The 20,145-nt window shown below is 41.8% G+C and overlaps 1 protein-coding gene across 1 annotated transcript in view; it reads right to left on the bottom strand.

Annotated features, from left to right (window-relative positions):
• Positions 1 to 10,184: 10,184 nt before the first annotated feature.
• Positions 10,185 to 20,145, bottom strand: part of THBS4 (thrombospondin 4) — a 68,044-nt gene continuing 58,083 nt past the window's right edge. Inside the window, exons 16-22 of the mRNA XM_006119153.5 lie at positions 19,715 to 19,908; positions 18,076 to 18,254; positions 17,672 to 17,720; positions 17,365 to 17,561; positions 16,512 to 16,684; positions 13,875 to 14,014; positions 10,185 to 10,389 (exon numbers count right to left, since the gene is read on the bottom strand). Coding sequence (XP_006119215.2) covers positions 10,328 to 10,389; positions 13,875 to 14,014; positions 16,512 to 16,684; positions 17,365 to 17,561; positions 17,672 to 17,720; positions 18,076 to 18,254; positions 19,715 to 19,908 — 994 coding nt within the window. The 3' untranslated portion in view covers positions 10,185 to 10,327. The remainder of the gene's footprint in view (positions 10,390 to 13,874; positions 14,015 to 16,511; positions 16,685 to 17,364; positions 17,562 to 17,671; positions 17,721 to 18,075; positions 18,255 to 19,714; positions 19,909 to 20,145) is intronic.

Here is a 20,145-nt window from a genome sequence, read left to right as displayed (position 1 = left end):
TGTAATTTAAAACCAAATTCTACTGTGAACTTCCTATTGACAGCTACTTGTATGGTTCCTAGAGTGGGATGTTAAGGTCTGCCACAATTCAGGATATCCAGCTCATTGGTCAGTATCTGCTCAGATGAACATGCATTTTTAAAAGTGCCCATTATGCTACCTCTGCCATAAATGATAATTCAGTTGAGACTAAAACTGGAAGAACTGAACTGAGCCTTTGATTCAATGGTGCTGCCTCATACACTAGCTCTGACACCTCCACTACACTAACTTTTACTGTGCATAGGAAAATCTTTTTTTTTTCTTCCTATACTTGACAAACGTCTGTGGTAGGGCTCTGATGCAGATGACTGCTGTGCAGTGATCAGGAATAGGAAGACTTACAAGGATGGAATGAGAAGCCTCTTGTGTCTAATGCTTCAGTGTTAAATAAAATGTTTAGCGTGTATTAGAACAATAGCCAAATAAGTAGGAGCAGAACTTTTTCTCCACATACATTTATTTTGTAAGCTAGAGAACCATACCCACTTGATTTTGCTTGACATCCATGTTGAATTTTGCCCAGGCACATGCCTTGTATATATCTTGGGGGAGGGTGTCTTATTTTGGAACTTAAAATGGGTTGTGTTAGTCTGCTGTCTAAACTTTGCATGAACCTTGAAAGCTACACATTTTTTTCACAAGGAGGAGTTTCTCCACCTCTGTGGGAAGGAGGAACATGCTACTGTTAATAGTCAAAATAAGTTGTTCTTTTGTTTCTCCTTCCAAAAGTCCATTCCAGTGTAATTTGTATTTAAATGAAAGGCTGGTTCAATTCTTTTTTCAGGAAAGCCTCTTCTATTGGAGACCTTGGTGGTACGACATGGAAGGTTGCTTTGCAGTAAACTTGTGGTGTTTTGTGGTTGTTTCCCTGCTACTTCAAATACTCAGTTGGTTCTGAATATTTTTTTTCCCTTCCTTCTACCTTCTGCTTCAGCCTGGAGCAAATATCCATTTATTTGTGGTAGCGATTGCAATGAAAGCATTTTTGGGAGCTGCGATTCATTCCAGTTAGAAGTCAAGTTGACTTTGGAGGGAGTAAGCCTTCAAACCCAAATAGCTGGATTAGCAGGGGAGGCCAAAAACCCTCATGAGGACCGTGTGAAAGGCAAATGGACTTGTCTGTGCTCCACCTTCCCTACAGTGTGGTAGTTCTTCAATGTATTCAGGCTCCATGAGCAGGCAGATGCTGGGAAAGGGAAACTCCTCTCTGGTTCTGGTGCAAATTGTTCTCATGTTTGAAAGGACCACGTTTTATGCTTACCTTTGAACTCTTACTAAGTTTCATTTAAACTTTGGATTCCCTTTTTAAAAATATTAAGTCAAATACTTACCTATTTAAATCTGTTACAGCTTTTCTGGGGTAGTCTGGGTTTTCAAATATTCCCATTAGAGCTGCTCCAATGTGTCTCACTGAGAGACTGAGGACTGCAGTTTTGATAGATGTAAGACTTTTCTGAAACAAGTGTTGCTGACAGAAGTGGGTCTGAAGGCTTTTCCTCACAGAACCACAAACACTACATGACATTTATTTTCCTATAGATCTTGTTACACGCCTCAAGTGTTTTATGAAATTATGAGCTATGATTACAGAGGTATCACTTGGCGAGTTGCCACAGCTCCTCAGGGATCTAAAACAGAGGAGAGTGATTAATGTGAGTCACTCTGTTTGCAAACACCTCTGTAGAGATGTCAACCCCTGGGATTGTTTGAATGCCATGGTTCAAACTAAGTTTCCAGAGACCTATGGACAAAGGGCTTTTGGCATAAAAAGTCTGAGTTTTTAAATTGAGACGGGGCCTTCTTTATAATTCAGCAAACAAGTCAGGACCTTTTGTCTAGCCCTTGCAGAAAGGTTGGAGAAATCTTGGCTTAGGCGGACCCCATATTACTGGTGACCTGGAAAGCTTTAAAGTATGTGTATTGTATTTGTTTTCTCTGTAATGCTTTTACTCTAATGTGCTTTGCTTTGTGAGGCATGGTTAGTAACGGGGATACACTGTTGTAGCCTTTATAGAAAGATTAACTGGTCAGACCTACTGGGGGAAATCAGAGTGAGGTGTAGGGGGAAGGACTACAAACCTAAGCCCCCAGTCTGGCTGGAAAGAGAGACAATTGTCCCTGACAGGTGATAGATGGAATTCTGAAACTTTAAGCCGGTGCCCTTGGGGAAGACTGGGATTGGGAACAAGCAGTTAACCCTGAAACCATGATAGATTGCGCCAATCAAGAAAGCGTTAGCACCCTCATGCAGAAGTTTAATTTCTGGCAGTACTTTATTTGCAATCAGAATGTAACTACCCTGCATCTAGGACACCAGGCTAATCAACACGTTTTAAAAACTGAGCTGGAATCTTTAACTGGAGCAGTAACACAACAATCCACTGACTTTGCTAGTTATTTCTAACACTTGAACAGAGGACTGTAAAATTACAGTGGCCTCATTTTAGTTTTAATTTTTTGGCAACCAGAAATATTTGCATGTCTCTTCCTCAGTCTGTGGGTCCTTGTTTTCTTAGACTTCTCTCTCCTTGATATCTTAAGAAAATATAAGCAACTGAAAACTGGCCAAATTCCTACTCCTAATTTCTAAAATTGAGAAGTGTTTTCAATGATAGAAAGGAACAAAAAATACCAGGTGATTTCCCCTCCCCTCCCCCCCCGGAGTTGAGGGAGAAAATGGGGATCAGTTCTATACTCAAAACTGACCCATATACTTTGTGCCTCCATGGTAAAATTGCATCTCTTTCTGTAAAGCAGTACCCTGCCTTTGCTGTCCATAATTTCTTGAAGGAGGAACATGCATCATGAATGAAGGTTAATTTTATTCTGTTAATATTCTGTTTTCTAAAGTATTGTGTACTGTAAACTTTGTCTTTGCATGGGTGCTTCACTTGCCTCTGCGGAAGAAAATCCCAGGAACCATATATTTTAAAAGCAGTGATTCTTTTTTATATACTTTTACTCTCAGTGATCCAATCCCCTCTTAACATATATTGTTGTACTTTCCACATGTGAAGGGCAGGACACCCCACAAAAGAAAATGGGTGCGGGAGGTAGAAAGGGATGTTCACACACATGCATGCTCCCCTTTGCTCCCCACCCCCACTCCTCAGTTGGGACAGGACCTTTGGCTTGGATTAGTTAGGACTATCATGATGATTTAGTGTCTAATATGAGAGGAGACTTTATAACTTAGCAGTTGAGTTTAAACCCACTAACCTTACTAATAATTATGGCTTTTAATGTGACTTAAAGCTGTTCCACATCAGTTAGTGTATTATAAAAATATAGTTTAAAGTTATTTTGTATTTCAAACACACTGACTTGTTTCCCCAAGTTATTTTTCCTGCTCTGACTACTGTAAGATCATAAGCCATTTGCACAAATATCTTAACTGCAGTTGTCAGTCTTGAACTCTTCAGTATTTGAACAAGGCTTCAGGACTTCTGATAAGGGGGTGGAGTTGCAGTTGTACATTTACAAAAGAATTCTCACTCTGAATCCTAGACAAATTTTGGAAAACTAAAAGGAAAACACGTAATGTTACTCATGCCTTAATTTTATTTTTCTTCTGTTAAAATATATCCGTATATAATATGTTTAGATGTGGCTCGGCAATATTTGTGAGCCTGATGTAAAGAAAATTAATTTGTTAGAGATACTTTCAGCCTGAGTCTAGTACCAAAATTTTTTATAAATTCCCCAGAAAATATTTACAAGAAATATTCTAAGGTTCATTTTACTGCTTTATTTACCTTAAATTTAAGTTTGATTTTCCATGCTACTTCAAAAAATGTAATGCAATATATCCACAATTTAACATTTTTAATGAATGTTATAAAGTTGTCTTTTTAAAAGTTCTTTTTGATACAATTTCAGATAAGCTTTTTTTTAATCTGTATATTCTTTTTTTTTAAAGAATTTTATTCCAATAACATGACTGCTAGTTTGTTTGTTTAATTAACTGTTTGTGAATGTTTTGGTCTGTAGCAATTTTAAAACTGTTTTGAAGTTGGAGAGCAGCTAAGGATTTCAGACCTGAGAACAAAATCTTAATTGTAAAATCAATAGTAAACAGTTTTGTCTTTTTAAAGCATGGTAATGGATTTTCAAGAAAGATTTCTTTTGTATATTAAGAGTGCAAACTGTTACAGATTTAATGTTTAATAGACCAATAAAGTTTTGCTAATATTTGAAATTACAATGAATTGTTGTACATGTTGTACAAAGTTTTAGAAATCTAACCGCGTCATTTAATGAAGTTTGTCTTAAATTTATTTAGTTCTTTGGCACTGATGCTGCACTTCTTTATGTTTACCTTCAATATGTCCTTAAATTGCTCCCTCTGGCCCCCAACGCTGCTCTGTCCTTCCTTTAGCTCGGAAAGCAGAATCTGTTTGGGGAAGCGCTGATCAGGCATCCGGACCACATGACCAGTCCAACGAAGTTGTTGGTAGATGATGATGGCTTCAATGCTGGTCATGTTTGACTCTTCCAGGACACTAGTGTTCATGCGCCTGTCCTCCTAAGGGATAGTTAGGATTCTCCTGATGCGTTGATGATATTGTTCAAGTGCCTTCGGGTGAGGCTTATATGTTGTCCAGGTTTCACATGCGTACAGTAATGTTGGAACAATCACTGCGCTGTACACAAGGAGCTTTGTCTTGGCATTGATGTCCCAGTTCTCAAAGATCCTTCGACTGAGGCAGGCAAAAGCAGAGCTTGTGCAGCTCAGGCAATGCTGGATTTCCACGTCAGTGTCAACTTTGGCGGAAAGCTGACTTCCAAGGTACAGGAAATGCTCCATGTTTTCCAGCAGTTCTCTGTTGACTTAAATAGATGGTTATGAGATTGTCCCATCGGCAAAGATTGATGGGGCACCTTGGTCTTTTTTATGTTTAGTGTGAGGCTGAGATTCTAGTATGCTTGAGTAAAGGCGCTTAAGATGGTCTGAAGAGCTACTGGGAAAAGAGCAGCGACCATATTGTCTTCTGTGTACTAGAGCTCCACGATCAAAGTTGTGAAGGTCTTGCTTTTGGACTTCAGTCTTCTGAGGTTGACAAGCTTCCCATTCATTAATCTTCATGCTATCTGGAAGCTTGCCATCAATGAGATGGAGGGTCATGGTGATGAAGATGCAGAACAGCACTCGGCAATGATGCAGCCTTGTTTGACTCCCAATTTGACCTCAAAGAGGTTGCTTCGGGATCCGTTGTTACTTAGCACTGTGGCAGTCATATTGCCATGAAGCAGCCTCAGGATGCTGATGAACTGACCCAGAGGGGATCCATGGGAACCAAAGAATAAGGCAAAGCAGGAAACCTCTCTAATTTACGCCAGAGCTGGGCCAGTCCTGCATTGCTTCAGAGTGTGGTGAGTGGGGTTGCCAACCTTGTAATCTTACAAAACTTAACACCTTGCTCTGTCCCTGCCATGCGCCTTACCTGGGGCCCTGCCCCTGCTCTCTCTCTCTCTCGCTCTCTCACGCACACACGGGCTGGGACACACATTAGGGTGCAGGAGGGAATGAAGGCTCCAGCTGGGGATGTGGGCTCTATGGTGGGGTCAGGGATGAAGGGTTTGGCGCGTGGGAAGGGAATTCAAGCTGGAAAGTCGGGCTGAGGACTTTGGAGTGTGGGTCAGGGCTGGGGGAATGGGCTCTAGGGGGGAGGCAGAGCTGAGGTAGGACATAATGATGTGGGCTCCAAGTGGCACTTATCTTGGCTCCTGAGAAGCAGCCACTATGTCCCTCTGGCTCCTAGGCAGAAGGTGCAATCAGGCAACTCTACGCACTGCCTCTGCCTGCCTGCATCCCAACCAATGGGAGCTACAGAGCCGGTGCTCATGCTTGGCCAGGGGTAGCACACAGAGGCCAGTGGAACATGCCGACCACTTCCTGGGAGCTGTGCCGAGCTGAATAGGAAGCCTGCTGGCCCCACACCAACCAGACTTTTAACGGCCCAGTGAATTCTGTGAATAATTTGTGGGGACAAAACCACCTGATTTGCACTGGTGGTGACGGGGCTGCTTGGAGATCCCTGTCAGATCTCATTCTGACTCTGGTGCTCCTCCAGTAGCCTTGCTGAAGTCATTTAATCACTTGGCCTTGTTTCCCATCCGTAAAATTGGATTCCTTAAACCAGCCTGTCTAAATTGTTCTTCCTTTCTAATTTTTGTCTTTAGTGTTCTCTCTAATCCAGGGGTGGGCAATAAGCCTGCAGCCTGAACATCATTCACCAGATGGTTTATTTACCTGAGCATCTGCAGGCACAACTGATTGCAGCTCCCGTAGACCCTGGCTCACCACTTCCACCCAATGGGAGCTACAGGAAGCAGTGTGGGCCGAGCCACGGCTCCCGTTGGCCGGGAACGGCAAACTGTGGCCAACAGGAGCTGCAAGCAGACATGCCTGTGGATGCTCAGGCAAATAACACACTTTAAATCTTGGCAAACCATGTCCGGCTCGCAGGCTGCTTACGTCCACCCCTGCTTCTAATCGCATTGGTTGGCTGTGGGAAGCAATTGCTAAATTCAGAACCCGAAGCCTTGCTGAAGAAAATGGCATGAGACTTTTAATTTGTGTAACATGATCCCTAGGATATTTCTATCAAGAGGGAATGTTACTTACAAGGTCATCAACCATACAGTTTTGCTGTTGCAGCAGTATAGCCACAAAGGAATTTATTGCAGAGCCCACCAGCTTGCAGCCCAGCACAATTTCTTTCCCAAGCTAACTAAGCACAGAAACTAAAATGATTTTCCTGAAGATGGTGGCTAGACTGCCAGTGTTTAAACTGAATACTAGTCATTACCCTGAGACTAATTTATGAACATAACCCCCTTCCTAACTCCCTGTAATGTCTACACTACAAAATTATGTTAACCTTACACTGGCATACAGCCACTGAAGTTATTAATTCGTGGGTGCGCACGCACCTGTTTCTTGGGTTGGTCGTGTGCATCCTCCCTAGGAGCTCTTATGTTGATTGTGTTGTCAGTATGGGGGTATTGTGGGATTGTACTTGGAGGCTAGTAACAGTAGCCATAAGCAGTGAAGTTTCTCTGCTCACACTACACTACAGGGATAGGTGAATATAAGCTGCCTTGCATCGACTTTGTGGAAGTGTTTTCACTTAAATGTGCCAGACTGCATGCTGGGGTGCTGTGTAATGGGTTCCTTTGTGGCTATTCTGTTGCCACAGCAGAATTTTGTCTCTGATTGCCAGGATAGGTAACATTTCCCCTTGGCATGAATATGCTGATTAAATGTTATAATTCCTACAGTGTACAATCTCTGAAGCAGCTTTTACTTTAAGTACTCATTCAGAAAAATGTTAATTTTGGCTTTACTGGTCAGTGCAAACATGACACAATAATAATCTGAAAACTATGACACTGTAACAGTGGAGAAGTGGCTATTAGCATCCCGTAATTACTGGCTAGTGGGGGGAAGACCCAGATTTACAGCTTTAAACAGTCCCTGTCCCCTCTTCCAATTTGCAAGAGACAAACAAGACCCTGTGCTAGATGGAATTTCCTTAAACAGATTACTTCAAATTTCTCCTGAATTTGTGTAACCAAAAGTTCCTCCTTCCCACTTGTAGACCCAATAAAATTTGTGAGAAGTGTCTTTAATTTTCAGCTGTTTTCTTTGTGGGGAAAATTGGAAAAAAATCTAGAAATCAACACTTTCTGCAAAGTCATATTTTTGTGACAAATGCTTGCACTGTAGCGAATACCACAACTGAACAGGGGAAGTGAGAGAGTTCCTCAGTGTTTTCAAATCCTATCCAATGTTGGGTGGACAAGTAGAAGGGAGAGGATCCCTGCCTTGGTAAACTACTGGGAGGCCAGTTGAGCATAGCTAAAAAGAAATGTTTAACACAAACATCTGGACAGAGATGTTACTGCAAACATCTTTGATGTGACAAGAGTAGCTGGCAAAAGAACTAATGGCAGCCATCAGCATTCAAAAAGAAGTCAAGACACAAAATCACAAGTGGTTTAAATCATGAGACGTTATTTTTTAAAATACATTCTGCCGATTTTATTTGTCACCTTGTTTCCAAGCCTTTCGGGTGTACTCCAGTCACACTTTCGAAGTTTGTCTCTACAACTGAGAGTCATGGCACTTAGCGGGCTTGAGTGGGTCACACGTATCTGAGTCAACAAGGGGATGCTGTTGCAAAAGAGGCTAATCTAATATTCTGGGGTGTATTAACAGAAATGTCATGTAAGACACAGGAGGTGACTCTCAATTTTACGTGGCACTGGCTAGGCCTAGCTGGAGTACATTGTTCAGTTCTGGGTACACTTTAGGAAAGATGTGGCCAAATTAGACAGCGTCCATAGGCCAGCAAGAAAAATAATAAAATGAAAGCTGACCTCTCAAGAAAGGTTTAAAAAAGAGTCTGCACGTGTTCAGTCTTGAGAAAAGAAGACTGAGTGAGGGACCTGATAGCAGTTTTCTAATACGTTAAGCAAGGAGAGCAGTGATCAGTTGTTCTCTATGTGCCCTGAAAGTAGGACAAGAAGCAATGGGCTTTAATCTGCAGCAAGGGCAATTGAGGTTAGATATCGGGGAAATTTAACTATCCAGATAGTTAAGCAATGGAATGGGTTACCAAAGGAAGCTGTAGCATCCCTCTCATTGATAAGTCTTTTAGAACAGATTAAACACCTGTCAGAGAGAGCTTAGGTGTTCTCTGTCGGTCCTGCCTCAACATGGGAAGCTGCTAGATAACCTCATGAGGCCCTTCTAGCCCTACATTTCTATGAGGGCTACAAATGTACCTTTTCTAAATGTCACTCCCAACTATTCTCTGTAAGAGGATTGATGTCCCCAAAAGCCTTAATCACTCTCACTAGGAACCCAAAGATGGAGAGGAAAGGAGGTGATCTCATGTGGAGCTGTAGGGGTGAGACTGAGGAGAGGAGAGCAAAGCAGGGACACTGAAGGTGAAGGAATTGTGGAGGAGGCGGAGGGGAAGGAGACAGATGAGCTTTATTCATCTGTTCCCCATCAAAGAGCCCAGAGGATTCTGGTATTTAGTGCTCCTAAGGTTGGTTAAGTTTTGCTTAGAAATATGAACACCTGGTTTTCTTTTCCCTCCAGTGGAACAGGTCCTAGCCATGATAATGACCCAAGATTCTAATAGGATTCTTTCCTACAGGAGTGAGGGCATGTATAGCACTTAGAGGAAGAGCAAAAAACCCATGACCAAGCCTTCACAGTCCTGTGACTTGGGCTTAAATCCCCCACAAAAGGGAAACTTTCAGTATATGTAGAAATATTTACAGAAGTGTATGGCTTACATGCTGGCCTCCTTGTGGGCAGTTACAATAAATTCTTATTCACACTAGGAATTTCCCTTAATGCTGTTGTTTTGAAGATTTTTCAGAAGTGATCCAAACAAGATAGCTCCTTTAAAACCAGACCATTCTACGTACTGCTTTGTACTCTGAACAGACACAGACAACAGTGAATTTCTAACTACATAAATTACTTCCACAGATGGCGCATGCAACTCAGAACTGAGGATACATGATTAAGGCTTCTTGCCAGGAATCTTGGTGGACGTAAGAGCCAGAGCTTTAGGCAATGAACAATTGTTAGTGGAATTAGTTTCAGACATTTTTGTGGGTAGACAGCTGGATTTTCATAGATGAAATCAGAAGGAACAGTTAGACTAAATCAGGAACAATTCTCAGAGCAGTCCATATGGGAATCGTCTGGAATAGTCCAAGGGACAGGGAGGGATCCTATTCTTCCTCAGTGGAGACACTAAAATGTCGACTGGAAAAGAGTGAGAGAACAGCTACCCAAGGGAACAAACATGCTGACACAGGAGCATAGGCTAGATGACCTAACTGTTTGCTTCAAGTGCTGACTTAGGACTCTGAGAATCACTGATCATTTCATGCTGGTTGTATGTATGTTTTTACACATGCAAATTACTACCTCCCAAATGTACTAAACAAGTTGCCTATTGTTTCATCTTGCCATCATTTCGATACCTTAACTATAGTGGCAGGAAATTCTAATCCAAGTTTAGGATAAAAAGTTTGTAACTTAACCGTGTTTACATTAAACTCCATGAGGCAGCATATCAACCAGTTTCCAAAGACAGTGAAACCCCCACTTACTTTATCTCCTTTTTATTTTCACATTTACATAAAAAAGTCTGACAGTTATATTAACCAGAACAAGCTGTGGTGTGCATTCTTACAACAAATGAGTATTGCTTTTGCCGTTTGAAATAGCAACATCAGGTTGCTTTCTGTGTTAGATATCTCCAACTCCAAGCTGCTGAGCTTGAAATTCCTGAAAGTCCTCTGGGATGGTGTCTGAAAACAACAAAATATGCAAAGGTTAGTTGTTTTCCCATGTAGCTGATGCGTGTTTAGTAGTAGAGCAAGGTGAATAATTGGGAATGAATAATCTATGGGTTAAAGGATAGCTTTCTTTTTCCTAATCAGAATTTGCTTGAAAGTAGAATGTGTCTGTTCTAAGCTGTATTTTTAATTTGCTGAATAATTTCTTTGAATAACTCTTGGATTGCAGATCATTCGAGCATTAGCCCTTTTTGCACTCAGTGTCATACACAAAAAGAGTGTGTATAATGAACCAGTGCAGGGAAAATTGTGAATTTTATTACTGAACATATAACTCTCAATTTACTGCATGTGATGATTCAAGCTTCAGATATTTGTGGGCTAATAAACACTGAACATTCATATGCTTGCTGCAAGGGAACATGAAAGAGCTGGTTGTGTTGGAGTGTAGTGGAAAAAAATACTCAATTTGACCTGAACATTCACAAGCAGTTTTTTCTCTGCTCTTTACCCATCTGCTTTAGAATGTCATGAAGAATCCGTCTATCTCCTGGTGTTAAATGCCACACAGAATTTCAGTCTGTGGCCACTGCGAGTGAGGCAGAGGATTTAAAAGCCCTGGAAGTTGTCAGTGTCAATTTCAAAATTGCATGTGTCTGTAAACAGCCTACCTTCCCTTCTTACAAATAGCGCCTAATGTCAACATGAAGAGACAAAAAGGAAAATACTCTTGTTTACTCTGTGCCTTTGTTAGATCTTTGTACAGTCAGCTGCACTGCTTCCTGTGTAAAGTCAGCAACTCCCTGCAGAATGGTTTGTGGGCTTTTCACAAAGCTACAGGCAAGAGCAGGGGCAGATGACCGTTTTGCAGGGCCCCCCCTTTGCCACGGTGCATGTGCAGTGACGCCACGCACATGCGCGGTGGCACCACGGCGCATGCGCGGGGCTTTTTGAAGCGCGGAGCCCGGGGCAGCCGCCAAGTTCGCCCTGCCTTATATCCGCTCCTGGGCAAGAGAATCCTTAAGAATTTGCATGAGAATTAAACTTGTAAATGAAGTTAAGTTCCAACCCTCCCCTGTGTATTTGGCTTGTGGAATTGGCCTGAAACAACATGGTGACTTGGAGATCCATTAATGAGTGTTCAGGCAGATTAAAGTGGTCTCCAACAGGTTTTTACGTACTGCCTTTTTGGATATCTGATTTGTGTCTATTAATTCTTTCCCATAGAGACTGTCCAGTTTCGCCAATATACACGGCAGTGGGGCATTGCTGACATTTAATGGCATATATCATGTTAGTGGATGTGGAGTTAAATGAGCCTCTGATTTGGTGGCTGATGTGGTTGGATCCAGTGATGAAATCGCTAGTATGCAAATAGTATGAACAGGGACATCGGCTGGCTCGCACACTACCTTTCACGTCCTAATGACTTAACCAACCAATGAAGGTGCTAATTTTGCTTATCAGCCTCTTGTAACTACTTGAACCGTCTACTCACTGCCTCTCTTCCCCCCCCCTTTTTTTCTCTTTTTTCCTCCCTTCCCCCACTTCCCTTATTTATTCTTGGATCTGGACTTCTAATACTCCAGTCATCTGAAGAAGTGGGTTGTGCCCACGAAAGGTCATGATACCACCTATATGTTTTCTTTGTCTTCAAGGTACTACTAGACCAGTTTTTCTCAACCAGTGGTACGAGTACCCACAGGGGTACTCAAGAGAAGTCTGGGGGGTATGTCAACACAACTGAAATTTGGAGAAAACTGAATTTTTGTTTTAAGTTTTACAGCACTTTTTTTTTGTACTTTTTACACCCAAAAATTTCATCACCCGCCTGGGTACGATTAAGTTGTTTAAGCATATGAATGTTTAGTGTTTATTAGACCACAAATATCTGAAGCTTGAATCATCACAGGTAGTAAATCGTGTTGCAATGGTAGAAAAAAAATTTGTGTGTCTGAAAACTAGGCACTGGGGGTACCTATAATTTTTTTTAAAAGGGGTTACTTTATATTAAAAAAAAAAAAAGAAGAGAGAAACACTGCTAGACTATTTGTGGTTTTTAAACATTTCCCAGCACAGCCATTTGCTTTCAGTCATTGAAACTATAGGCAGAGCCATCGCAGCAAAGGCCAGCAGCTAAGGCTACATCTAGACTACATCCTGGCTACATGTAGTCTTGACTACATCCCTCTTTTGAAAGAGGGATGTAAATTAGACATATTGAAATTGCAAATGAAGCTGGGATTTGAATTTCCCACACTTCATTTGCATAATCACGTCACGGCATTCTTTCGAAAAACGCTATTTTAGAAGTGAAACCGCTGTCTTGACGCGGTTCATTCGAAAAGAAAAGCCTTTCGAAAGAGGAATGTAGTCTAGACATACCCTAAGAGCCCTGCTTCCTATATTCAAAGCTGGCAACTCCCCTTAAACATGCAACATTTCATCTTGGCACTAGATCTGGGCTGGAGCTTTGGATTTAAATGTTTAATTTCACAAAATGTAAGTAACCAACCCAGTCGGTGTTTTGCTAACTGGCTTGTCTCCAATAGAGGGGTGGAGTAGAATGGCATTAGGCAGTGGGCTGCAGCTGCCTGTACTCGGCAGAGAATTATTCTGAGAAGAGAGAAGCGACTGTGTTCCACTTTTACAAGGCTGATCAGCTGCCGTGACGGACATTGCCTCGTGCACAGTTCCTCCAGAAAAATGTCTTGCAATAAGGAAAAAGGGGAAGCACGGCTATGTATGCGAGATACATGGGAACACCAGGGCAGAGGGGTGGTAAAAGCGAGCTGGGGGAAGTAGCCTAGGACTGTGGTTTTTGTTAAGCATGTCCAAGTTTTAAAATTAATTCAGAATTAATTGATTCCTGCTGACTCATGATGTTAAAAGAGCTGAGGTCTGCTGGAAGGAGTCCTGGCCAACACTATGTGGAATGAAGAAGTGTGACATGTCTAAATTCAGTCTGCAGCTGAGGATGCCTTCTCAGCTGTGGTGCATCAAGCAGAGAAAGCTCACAACAGCAACTGTTATGAATGGTGCAAAAACCTACCTTCCATTGCCTGATTGGCGCAGCAGCAGTTTGGCTAGAGTATAGATTGGCTAACATCATGAGCAGTAGATGTACTGGCATATGCATTGTATGCTGTGGCCCATAATTAATTTACTGAGGACAATGCCTCATTTGCTGCATGGTTAGCTTTGAAGTATTGTTCATCTGGTCTTAACATTTCTAACTGTACATATGTGTTGTAAGTAACCTGCTCCATGTAATGGCATGATTGTGCTGGCAAATTGCGTGTGTATGGCAGACTAGAGCAACTGAAGGGCTAATTCTACTTCGAGCTGGATGTGCGTTGACCTCTGCTAAAAGAGGTCACAACGGGCATGATATTTCACAGATTCATTTGCTGATGAAAGGGAAGGCTGCAAGGTGGTTAATGAAACAAAGCCAAACTTCTGTACTCGTGGATGAGTCATGCTAAGAGAAATGATACCGTTGCAACGATATTTCAGGTTGGACCAAATAATGTTTTCCTGAGAGAAGCAGAAAACACCAAGTCTTCCTCCACGCATGGTAGTGTCTACAGTTACTCCAGAATCTGCCACCAGCTGAGACCCTTCATAGAATCGTGCCCTTCAGAATAAAACAAATGCAGCCTCTGTTAGTTAGCAAATAAATGCAGATTAAAACCCTGTGACAAGCGCATTTGGTTAGTCTCAGGACCATACCACCATAAGCTTGAAGAGAAGTTATGGTCATTACCCCCCAGCTGTACCAGGGCTGTGCCAGTGGGGTAGGGAAGGGGCAGTTGCTCCAAATTAGGTTAGCTTCTAACAGCTCAGTAGAAGGCCTTTCACTGGCTAGAAATCATTAACCATAGTATCTTCTGATCACACCTACTCTCATCCCAGTGTGCTTCCTCCCACAGGGGAGAGTTAGTTGTCTATGCTAGCTCCATACCAGCAGCACCAAACATTTACCTGTACATATCAGTATTTCTAATTTACATCTTGGTGGTGCCCAGTGGGATCCAATCAGAATCCAGGCTCCATGGTACAAGGAGCTGTACAAACACACAGGGAAATAGACACCTTCCCCAAGAATTTTCTTGTTATAAAGCAATGATCATTTACTATCCTTAATTTCTCTTTATTCAGCTGTTTCAAAAAGAACACAGCTGGTGAATTTGGGTTCATAGAATCATAGAGACCTCAGGAGGTCATCAAGTCCAGCCCCCTGCCCAAAGCAGGATGAATCTCAACTAAATTAACCCAGCCAGGGCTTTGTCAAGCCAAGACTTAAGCACCTCTAGGGATGAAGATTCCACCACCTCCCTAGGTAACCCATTCCAGTACTTCATCACCTTCCTAGTGAAATAGCAACTCTGTTGGGCTATTTCAGCTCTTGTGCCTTTTCTAGGCTTCCTGAAGTCTCAGAGAAATGTGTGCTAGTACATATTCATGGGGCTGCACTATTTAATCAAAACATACCACAGTGAGTTATGGGCCAGGTGTTGGCTCAGGCTTTCATTTTTGGTTCTGAAGGCCCTTGTTGAAGAATTAAATAAGACTCACTTTAATCCACTCCTTTGGTTTCTGAGGATTTTAACTGGCGTGACTAAAAAAAGAGTGTGTGGTCGTATACTCAGTGCATGCCAAAAGGCATGGAGCTGCAGAAACTGATTTAATCTTGAAGTTTATTAAATGGTTTGCCTTATTCTGCCTATCTGAAAAAGAGTAGTTGTGTAGCTAACTAGTTGAATGTATGACTACTCTGTGGCAGGTTAGGGTTCAAATCCCCTATGTGCTCATTTGATGATTATCTGGTCTGTTCATTCCCTCTGGGGCACAGGATACTGGGCTATATGGACCTTTGGTTTGACCCAGTATGGCCATTCTTATGTTCAGTATAAATATGTGACTGGTCTGATGGGGCCAAGCAGGAGTACAATGTACACTGAGGATATTTTTTAGACCCTGGTCCCACTGACTTGAATGTTACAAGATCCAACCCCTTATCCTGACAGATGATTGCCAGTGAAAATGCTTTCCCGTGTTTGTCTTTTTTGCGCTTCTGCTATGTTAACAAATTAGAACACCCTGTGTCTTTAGGAGCCCTGCACTTCTTTATGGATGTCAGCCCAAGATCAACATCACTCACATTACATCTGTAAAAACAGATTAAAAAATCAAGAGCAATTCATAAAGGCTTCTTTGAGTGAATCACGCACTTATGAGCCGGGCCAATGTCTCTCTTGCCTTTTAATACTTAAATAGTTGATTGCAGTAATGGATTGACTACTTCCAGACTTTGTTCAGAGTTTGACTTGCACAATGGTGACTACTTACTTATCTTGCCACTAGCAATTTTTGTAAACATCACAGGGACAAGAAGCATTTCGATGCTAACATGCAGTCAGTGAACATAGGACATAGATCACCTAGAGAGAGTCACTTTAAGAAGAGGTCTATGTAAGCTCAAAAGCTGGTCTCTCTCTCTGGCAGAAGTTGCTCAAATAAAATATATTACCTGACCCACCGTGTTTCTCTAATATTCTGAAACCAACACAGCTATACCTACACTGCTCACCTGTTGTATATTATGTTGTGCTAATTACTGATCAGGTTCCATTTTACCATCTTTATGCTTTCTGTGTTGGCAGCTTTGATTACTTCTCTTGCTGTTTATATATAGTAGTATGGATAAATTATGAGTTTATACGTTCATATTCCAAGGGATCAACAGTAAAGAATATTCATACAGAAGTAAAAGATCTGTGGAATGTTAAGGTTTGAACGTGTTTCTCTGTGTTGTATTGATATTTGCAAACACTTAAAACAAAACCAGGCAAGATAGTATGTCTTACTTTGGCAGCTACAAAACCCAGACATACTTGACCTATTTGTAATTATATGTGGTTTGATTTTTCTCAAACACAAAAAACCCTTCACTAACTAGAACTTTTTTTAAAGATTTGTGAAAATCACAGCTGTTTAGCTCTACAAAGGTGTAAACAAGACAACAAACTTTGAGGTTTTTATATAGTCTCAACCTATTTTGTGACTTTAGATGGTACAAGATAGGTAAGTTTGTAAATATGTATTCATCATTCCTGGTCTCTCAGTCCTACCTGATGTATCCAACCTGGGGTCTGTGCTGCAAGAACCAGCGATACGAGACTTTATCTTTCCAGCCCACGTTTCTGGGGTCTTTCCATAGCAGTCTGACCTGGTCATTGGTGTCCCCTGTATGCCAGAGTGAATTCCTGAGGTGTTCTCCAGGGCCAGTCTTAGATTTAACAGCCTAGACAAATATGGCATTGCTTAGAAAGTGAAAAAGAGAAAATTCCCTTTAAACTTGAGAACATGAGCTCTAACTTTTTATAGAGTGGGCCACATCTTACTCAAGGGATTGCCTTGGTCAAACCCTCTCTCCCAGGCATGAGCTCATGACACCCCTGGGGGGCCAACTGTAGCAACTGCTTTTATTATTAGCTGTGTTTTTCCTGTAGGAACTAAGAGGAGTCAGCAGCATGTGACTGCTCATCTCAGTTGACTACCAGTCAGTGTGGCATGCACCACATTTTAGAAAGTTTTGCTTTAGTCAAATGCACAGCCTCTTTGAATGGATCACATTGGGCCATCACAAGTAAATTGATTGAGATCTGTGTCCAGGTTTGAATTTATTTATGTAAATTAAAAAGGTCCATTTCAACCTCATTCATTTGTAATAAGCATTGACCTGCACTCAAATTGCTATTGACTCAGGTTATGCTCTGAATTTCCTATGCTTAGAGAGATGAACATATGTAAGGCCCCACTCTGACATTAATTTAATCTTTCCTTTAGGAAAGAGCTGCTAGACCCCTAGCAATAGTGGGAGAAAAGCATAGGCATTAAGTAGGCAACTCCGTGTATGCGTGGGTAGCTAAGACACAAAGAAGGCTGTGCCATCACATTTGGTGATGTTACTTCACCCAGTACCTTAAGCTGAATTCCAGGTTCTGCAACAGCTCTGAATGGAGTTGCTTGCCAGTAAGTCTGTTCTGTCTGCTTCCACATTACCACGTAAAAACTGGAACTGTCTTGATAACCAAAAATAAAGCCAGCATAGTCATCATCCGTCACTGTATTCACATGAAAGGTGCCTTCAAAGTCAACCCCATTGAAAGCTGTATAACCTAGGAGCAATGGATATGCATCACCTTAAGGCCAATAGTTGGCAGAAAATGTGACAGCTCGCCAAAAGCTTTTCTGCTGCACAACAGGAGTACAGAAAAGGTGTCCATACCAACTGCCAGGCCAGGATCACTGTTCATGGTCTGTACAATCTCCATACCCTGAGAGGGGAAAATTAATTACGTTACTGTGGCTCAATAAACAATATGGTGATACTGCATTAACTACAATGAGACGTCCCAAAGTGATACATGAGCCTCATGCTGGCCCTCTATGCAGCAGTGCAGTTCTCTCAGAGATTTCTGTGGCTGCACTTATTTTAGCCTATGTGTTAGTATGTTCAACTTCCAACTTAGTTGCACTTTTCAAAAATATCCTTTCCTTTTGGCAAACACTGGTTGATTTTCATTTCTTTGCTACAGCATTACAGAGTCTAAGTTTAGCATGGGTTGGGGTTTTTACAATTTTTTAAGTGGTTTGTTTCTGGCAGCAAAAAGGTGTGTCATGGATTTTTACCTGGTTCAGAACCATCCAATTAGGGTCAATCTGAGCATCACCTTCAGGATCCAGGACCACCGTTTGATAAGCCCTGAAATCTGTCAGGGTGATCTCAGCATTCTCAGGACAAATATCAATTCGATCGATTATTGTATCCTGGTCAAAATCCGATTCACATATATCACCAACTCCATCACCTGAATTCATCAATGAAACAAAAGGGAGCCTTATTTACAATGCAGTAACAATCACCTTAGCTTTAACCACACAACAAACCAAAGGAAGGGGTGATTCTCCATCTTCTGATGCCAGTGCAGTCACTAATATGAAGCCGAGAAATTTTACAGTATTGGCTTATTTTTAAGATTGCTTTGTATCATTGTTCTGGTGAAAACTAAAAAATCTTCCAGGGATATTTTGCAAACGAGTTAAAGAAAAAGAGAGACAGGCTTTTTGTTTTGTGCTGAGTCTACAGGTCGTGTTAGTCTTTGAAGTGCTACTAGACTATTTATTGTTTTTTAAAGAATCCAAATGTGAATCTTTCACATTTCAGGGCATGTGATCACCATGGGCTGCATTGAAAGCAGTGATCAATCCAGCAGGGATCCTATACTATGCAAAACACAATAAACTGACCATCAAGCACTCATCCATCGACTCCAACACTCCACCAAAACAAGAAAGGTGCATGGAGTTGACAGGAGAACGTCAGCTGCTGACTTACCACGGCGAAGATACCATGGTAAGAGTGTGTTGACTTCAGCTACGTTATTCACTTAACTGAAGTTGTGTAACTTAGGTTGACAACCCGCAGTAGTGTGGCCAAGGCCTGAATAAATTTGGTGAATGTCACACTGTTCATGAAAGTGAGATCCAAGGGCCAAATTCTCGCCTCTGCTAGCACTTCTGTATGACATTCCAGCAGCATGAAGGGCATTGACTGCCCCCTCAGGGAACTCTTACAAGGTAAGAGCATACTCGGGCAAGAAGGATAGTGTCAAGGGAGTGACAGCAGCAGGTCACAGGTGGCCAAGAAGACTAATTGAGAGTGGTACCTGATCTGGAAATCCAAAGGTAGTTTATGTCTCCCCCACCCATTTGCAGCACAGAATCTCGGCCAAAATGTGGGATAGAGCAGTGTTTCTCAACCAGTCGTATGAGTACCCTTAAAGGTACTCAAGAGAAATCTGGGGGGGTACGTCAACATAGTTGAAATTTGGAGAAAACTGAATTTTTGTTTCAAGTTTTACAGTGTTTTTTTTTAATTTTTTGTACTTTTTACACGCAAAAATTTCATCACCCACCTGGCTATAAGTAAGTTGTTTAAACAAATGTGTTGCAATGGTAGAAAAAAATGTGTGTCTGAAAACTATAGGTACTGGGGGTACTTTTGTTTTTTTTAAAAAGGGGTACTTTATATATAAAAAAAAGGTTGAGAAACACTGGGATAGAGCCTTTGGCTGCTGCTACTAATAATATGTTTCAATGCTGACTTAGAAGTAACAGGGCCCCCTTCTGTACAAAGGAGAAATCTACTTTTTTAGACTTTGGACAACAAGGTCCTATGGGGACTTGGTTCCCCTTGGTGAGAACTTGCTACCTTACAGTAAGTGGATTGCATGCTTGCTAACTGCATAGGGGGGTAGAATAGACTCACTGTTGTCATCTTCCTGTCCAGGGTTGGGAACCAGGCGGCAGTTATCAGGGCCCGGGGGGATGAGGTCCGGAATCCCATCATTATCATCATCGTCGTCACACTCATCACCCAGGCCATCCTTATCTGTGTCGAGCTGGGAGCTGTTAATGACTGTGGGACAGTTGTCTGTGCTGTCCTGGTGTCCGTCTCCATCACTAGGAACGAGAACAAAACAACAAACCACACACACCAACAAACCACACACACTGTCAGTTGTTGTGCTCAGACTAGAGAACTGCATCTAAGCAATCTGAAATATAAAGTGCTGTTGGTGCCATCAGATGCATCCTGATTCCAGAACGTGTAACAAAAGAAAAACTTTCACCAGGACTGTGAAATAGGATTTATTGGGCAATGGAACTTGCTCATAATTAATCTGGTTCTACTGAAGC

Source organism: Pelodiscus sinensis, chromosome 6, assembly GCF_052426305.1.
Source record: "Pelodiscus sinensis isolate ZL-2025 chromosome 6, ASM5242630v1, whole genome shotgun sequence".
NCBI lineage: Eukaryota > Metazoa > Chordata > Testudines > Trionychidae > Pelodiscus > Pelodiscus sinensis.
Note: the sequence above shows the minus strand (reverse complement) of the source record. Positions and strands in the feature narration are given on the sequence as shown.